The sequence below is a fragment of the Carassius gibelio genome, chromosome B12, assembly GCF_023724105.1.
Source record: "Carassius gibelio isolate Cgi1373 ecotype wild population from Czech Republic chromosome B12, carGib1.2-hapl.c, whole genome shotgun sequence".
NCBI classification, from domain to species: domain Eukaryota; kingdom Metazoa; phylum Chordata; class Actinopteri; order Cypriniformes; family Cyprinidae; genus Carassius; species Carassius gibelio.
The window spans coordinates 9,514,630-9,520,889 of NC_068407.1; the positions used below are offsets into that span (position 1 = coordinate 9,514,630).

At 38.0% G+C, this 6,260-nt stretch overlaps 1 protein-coding gene across 1 annotated transcript; it reads right to left on the reverse strand.

Moving 5' to 3' along the window:
* Nucleotides 1–1,171: 1,171 nt before the first annotated feature.
* On the reverse strand, nt 1,172–5,128 carry LOC127969543 (sclerostin). The gene is made up of 2 exons (XM_052571591.1): nt 4,799–5,128; nt 1,172–2,693 (listed from the first exon to the last, which is right to left on the reverse strand). Exons 1-2 carry the CDS (start codon nt 5,040–5,042, stop codon nt 2,299–2,301), a joined length of 639 nt encoding a protein of 212 aa, XP_052427551.1. The 5' UTR covers nt 5,043–5,128; the 3' UTR covers nt 1,172–2,298.
* Between the last annotated feature and the right edge of the window lie 1,132 nt (nt 5,129–6,260).

The window sequence follows — 6,260 nt, forward strand, 5'->3', positions numbered from 1 at the left end:
ATTTAGGAACTACTCTTGTGACACGTTCAAGCACTTGTTCTTAAATGACTTAGAAATGCTTCTGCCTGCCTGCTACTTTTGAGCGAAAGCATGGCATGGCATTTGGGTCGATTATATTAGAGCTGCAGTGAAAAATGTTCTCAACAGATGTTTTATAGTAGAACAAGAACTGAAAATCATTTAGTTTAAGTATGTTTCATTTTGAGTCACAATATAAGAGTACGTAAACACTTCAAAAATACAGTACATAGAAAGGAAATTTGTTTGTTTTACAGCATAATGACTCCATGTAGTGTGCACTGAGCATCCTGGACCCAGTTAAGACTAATATAGAGAATTTCATCATGAATTTCATCATCTTGTCTGTTGCACTAAAGTGTGCAACAGACAAGATTAGAGGGACTAAAACAAGTCTGCCAATTCACATTTCCTTGTCAATCTATGGCTCAGACTCCGCGAGCTTAAACAAACAAACAGATGAATGGAGGCCTGTGGGTTGAGTTCACTACACCGGATAAAAAGAGCTGTTTCTGTTGTGACTGTACTGTTCCTGTCTGACGAGGAGATTCTTTCCTTTTCTTGCCTTTTGTAAAGGTGTCTTAGACATTCCAAAGTGCTACAAAGCCTCTACTTCCTAATTGTGGAATATTGTTTATAGAGGGCTTATTGAGGGACGGATTTAGCGTGCGGGCACAGCCCAAGAGGAGAAAGGATCTGTCAAAGCTGTCTGACAAGAATGATAAACACGCTTCTTTTCACATATATACGTTGCTTAACTTTATTCATGTACTCTTTTTCGTTATGAAATTCACTATAATTACATATAGTACAATAATGGCTATTATTTTCTACAAAGATTGCATAAATAATTTAAATGATGAAATTGAAAAAAATAAATATACAATTCATTCTATGTAACAGTCTTTTGGTCGGACAGAGAGTGGGGATCCATTCTTTGGAAGAGGATGCCACTCAATGAGACCACACAGGTACAGTATGTACAAGTTGCTATTCATGGCAAGTCTGCTTACATTAAAAAAAAAAAAAAAAAAACTACAAAAACCTTCCAGTTGCTATTTCAAATACACAATTGAAAAATAAGCAAATGTTATCAGCACTGATCTGGAAAAAAAAAAAGGTGGGAAAGTAACGAGCAGAAAATGTTGAACAATTGGCATTCTCTTATCTCTTTATCCTGTGTAAAATCAACATCCAGACCACAATTTCAAAGTTTGGTTCACTTATTTGTCTCTACTTTTCCGGTCACGAGACAGGAAGGATGACATCTTTGTTGAAGACTTCAGTAATGGATGTAGGTAAACCTGCTAGCGATTGCAGATAGCTGAATATCTCCAAATGGTTTCCATCGAAGTAAGGGTGCAGAAAGGTTTTTTGCCCGGGAGGAATTGCTGCAGATTGCTGCACACATGTGGGCCTCTTTTTCGGGTGTTCTAACAAACAGGAACTGACCATGTCTAGAGGAAATAGCTTTTTATGACTCCAATCCTAAACACAGGAATGGAACTATTTGGTAATTAGGACAAGTCGCAGGAATATCGTTTGCGGTTCTTGACCTCCGGGGACTTGGACCGTGGAGGGCTGACACAACTTTTCGAACTCTCCGTAACTGCCAGTTCCGATCAGTTTCTTGTGGAAATGTGAAGTTGCAGACACTCACATGGTGACTGGCTCGGCTCCCCGGCCTGTCAAGAGGACTCGTGGGCTGGTCAAACTGACCAAGGTTAAGAATTCTGGGCCTCAGCGATCTGTCAGCAGTGGCGTGTCTTTTGGGCCCGACACGGCTGAACGGTCAAATCATACACTGCTCCAAGTCCCAGAAGAGGAGGACAAATCTGGTACACAAACATTCAAATGAGCGCTTGGTGGATTGGTTGAGCGCTCAGCGTGCTTGCCTGTAGTTAGCTTACCCTTTCAATGAACTTCAAACTCGAAATGAACTGCCTGGGCAAGAATATATGGAGTTATTCCTCCTTCTCTCAAAAATATCATCATTCCCTCAACTAATCTCACATAACAGCATACATCTTTTACTCAAGCGTCCATTAGTCTGCTGGCATTCTGTGATCAAACTGGAACTATTTCAGCTCAAGAACACATACAAACAGCGAGACATCTGAAATACATTGCAAACTTGTTGGCACGCCAACATGTTTGTTAAAAGCTAATGCGTTTGTTCATTCCCTTGTAGCTGAGGATTGCAGTTTCTGAAATATGTATGCATACGTATGTATATAGGTGTATCTGTATGTGTGCAAGAGAGAGTTTCTGTTTTCCCCCTCAGTACGAATTGCTGTTGACCGACGGCACTTTGCTGCGGTGCTTCTTATTGCGTCGTGGCTTCTTGGACGACAACTCCTTGACGTCCGATTGGTTGTGATGGCGAGTGTAGCGTTTGCACTTGCAAGACGTGACGACTCGGATTTTGTATGTCCGGTTTGGTCCGTTAGGACACTGGAGCTGTATCCGCTGGGTGCGGGAGTGAGCGGGAATGCAGCGGTAATCGGATGAGCTGCTTCTCCACCATTTTCCCCTTAGAATTGAGTTTGGCATCAAGTGAGCTGGAAGGCATTGACCAGAACACACCAGTTCTTTTACAGGTTTGACGCTGCGGCAGGATCCATCGGTAATGTAGCGGGTAGAACGCAGCTCCCGGCAACTTAGTTCAGAGGCTCCTGGGAAAGAGAGGAGAACCCAAACAAATTAGTTAAATGTTTAGGGATGCATCATAAATAAAACACAGCTACCAGAACTGGTATTTATTATAGCCTGGATGACTTCATGGGTTTTGGATCATTCACAGCTACAATAGACAAAACTGATTTTTTTGTTTTGTTATATACACAGACATTAAGTAAATTTCCTAAAGTTGCCTTTGTTGTGTGTTTTGTCGAGTTTCCCAGAAAAAGTTGTTGTGTGTCCAGCCAGCAAGGAAATGCATGATAAAATCTTTTAATATCGGTAAAATATGTTTTTTATTAATCTGGTTTGGATTTGGCTAGTGAAGTTATAGATATGCTATAATTTGGAATTGATGAGAATCCAAATAAATTAGAAACCCACAGACACTAAACATCATACCAGATTGTTCTGTACAGAAAAGACAATAAGAGATGTCACTTTTAATGCATTAGTTAAAGAGATGAAAGTGAGATTGGAAAGATCTCCCTTCATGGAGAAGAACAAAGGATTTATGTGTGTGATAAGTTCAGGTTCTGCCTCCCCTGATTCTCAGAAAACCTGATCTGATGTTTTATGAGGAGCAGGACGAAAGCCAGAGGAAGATGAACATATTTCAACATGACCCCACACTGACCACCAGAGAAACTACACCACACTTCACCCCTTCAAGAGCAGAGTGTGATATCTTTCACCCCCTAACGAGCAAGTATAACGTACGTGCTTGGCTTGATTACTGTCTCCTTATGCTGAAACACAACATCATTTTAGGGGTGTCCTGACAAAACTAGCTATTTGAAAATATTTTGTTGACTTTGCGAATTGCTCAATCCTTAATTATTTGTATTATTTATTGTTATTGTCATAATTGCATTACTCTGTTAATGGAGGTTCACTTGTTATTATTTTTGGAAGTAATCTGTGTATTTATTTAGCAATACATTTAGACATCCAATTTCTCATACACATTTGCTTTTTTTTTTTTCAAAGTCTTGATTTGTGTTCTGGAAACAAGCTCTTTTAGAGATTTTTATTTTCTTAATCCTGACATTAACATACACAAACACACACACAGTGTATATTGTTAGACCTAGGTTTGAATTCACAGTAGTTTTACTTTTCACAGGTGGGAGTCATTCGCTATCAAGGCAATACCCTGAAGAAATGACCCCTTAGAATAACTTCTCACATTTTCAACTACCATGAAACCATACTGTTGCAATTAGATGGTTATGGAAAGGCAGACCTTGTCTAATTAGGTAAAATTGGGGACAAAAAAAGGGTTATCCAAGTTAGTGCATCACTTTTGCTGGTGTAAAAGTGGAACGGCAAGAATAGTTTCTAAACTACTTTAAAGCTTTTATTTAAAAGCGGCCACGTCTATGTAGATGTGTAGTCCTGTATAGACTATACAGGAATATCCAGTTTCGTTGAAGTAAATTATTATTTTATGTGTAGCCTACATACTGTATACATACCCTATAAAATGCAGGGTGAATCCTCAAAGTCAGTGGTCGGCAAAATAACATGTTATTAAAAATTAGAGCAAATTATTATAGATAGATAAACCCCATAACCTTTTCAGTTGCTAATGTCCATTTTATATAACAGATCTATCTAGCGGAAATTGTCTAATAATATGTGACACAAATTCTTTATCATACCTCTTGATTTTTACACACATTTAAAACACAGTACTCAATTTTTGTATGCAATCATGCTAAAACTTACTAAAATACGCATTTTCCTTGAGAGTACTAAAATGTATTTTCCTTAAAACAAGCTGTAGGCTACTTATTTACATAAAATATAAAATCACTAATATAACTTTTTCCTTAAGTCTTTGCTTAAAATAGCTAAAATAATATTCAAAATAACTATGTAAACTAATGCAAGGCTACATGGAGGGTTATTAAAATAAAAAATAAAAATCTATTGGGGGATTATTTTAAGGTGTTGATTGACAATGCCCAATTTTAAGGGAAAATAACCCACAAGTAATCTTACATGAAAAAAAATCATTGTTCTATAATATTTTATGTGTTGGTGCTTTGATAGAGCTCAGTGCTAAAAAATTACATATATTTTTCATTTTACTTACCATAAGTACGTGAGTTGGCTGATGACCTCCTTCCTCCGTTCTTAGCTCGGTTCATTGTGTTGTTGTTATTAGAAATTTGTATCTGCTCCTCTGGTCTATTCGTGTCTTCTGTGTATTCTGGTATAATTTCTGTAGCATCGTTTTTTAAAGCTCTCCATCCGTGCGCAGCTGTGAAACATCCCTGTAGCAGCAGCAGCAGCAACAGCCGCGCGCCGCACTGCACGAGCGCTAGAGACACCTGCATACTCAACTGGAGAACGAGACGTTCCGCGGACAAACTCGGACCGGTTTTCTTCTCTTCGTGACAGACTTGCCTTTTTAAAGTACCACAGGTTTCGCAAAAAAAAAAAAAAAAAAAAAAAAAGTTAATTTAGCGCTTACACGAAGTGGGAGGGATTTCGACAGAGACGCTCATTCAGAAACTGATAGGAGGAAGGTGCACGCGCAGCAATGTAAGGTCAACTTGGAGAGAGAAAAGTCATCTATTTTTTTTACAAGAAATGAGACAGCATGTCTTTATGTAGCTGTGTCTCATACTGTGTCGTTTTCTATTGTCTTTAGCTAAAGACAGACTGAAGCTTGGACACACATTAGGCTATCATTCTATTAAAATTAATAATTTTTTATAATACATTTTTAGAGCCTACTATTTTATTATTTTTATAACAGCGTGTAAAATATAAAATGACTTTACAAAATGAATTTAAATAAAGGTTTTTTAAAAGAATGTTCTTCCAAAGTAGTCTATCTTTGAGCAGACGCAGTCTTAACGTAACTTGAGTTACATTTACGTGCGTGTGACTAACTTGTAATAAGATTAATCACTACTGAAACTTACTGAAAAATATTATATATGAGTTTTACTAACAGCAAATCTTTTGTTTTTGGCTTAATTTTTGACTCTGTTTTTGCGCACGTATATTAGGGACACATTAGCAGTCTGACAGTATAAATTAAATATGAATATGAATAAGTAGTGCGACGCACAAGATGCAGATGCTTTATGGCAAGTAACGGACTCACTTCAGCTTTAAATGCATGGCTTTGTACAAACACTGCCCTCTTGAGGGAGCCAAACATACATCTTGAAAAGTATGTTTCTTATTTCTGGCATATTGTACACATTCTGCTTCTCCTGTCAGTTAAGCTAAGCAAAGGATAGAAAATATCTCAGTATGCATGACACTGGTTGAGCAACAACTTCTAACGCTACTCTGATGCATTGTTGTACGCCAAACGTTCAAGCTTAGAAACCACTTTGGCTGAGAGAAAAATCGGATCTATTGTGACTCTTCTTCTCTTCCTGTCATCATAAAGATCAAAATGTCCACCACAAACCTAGTCTGATTGCAGCCTATGTTCCTTCCCTGTCATTCACTGGCTGTTTTTATATCTCTTTGGGTTTGTGCACAGAAAACACAGTCTCCAGGCATGCTTTATCAAGATAGCAGCTCGAGCATAA

Bases quoted from the DNA above. Each gene is read 5' to 3' on its own strand.
- LOC127969543 (XM_052571591.1), bottom strand. From the start codon at position 5,042: ATGCAGGTGTCTCTAGCGCTCGTGCAGTGCGGCGCGCGGCTGTTGCTG. The intron at 2,694-4,798 runs GTAAGTAAAATG...TCTCTTTCCCAG, and splicing joins AGCCAACTCACGTACTTATG to GAGCCTCTGAACTAAGTTGC.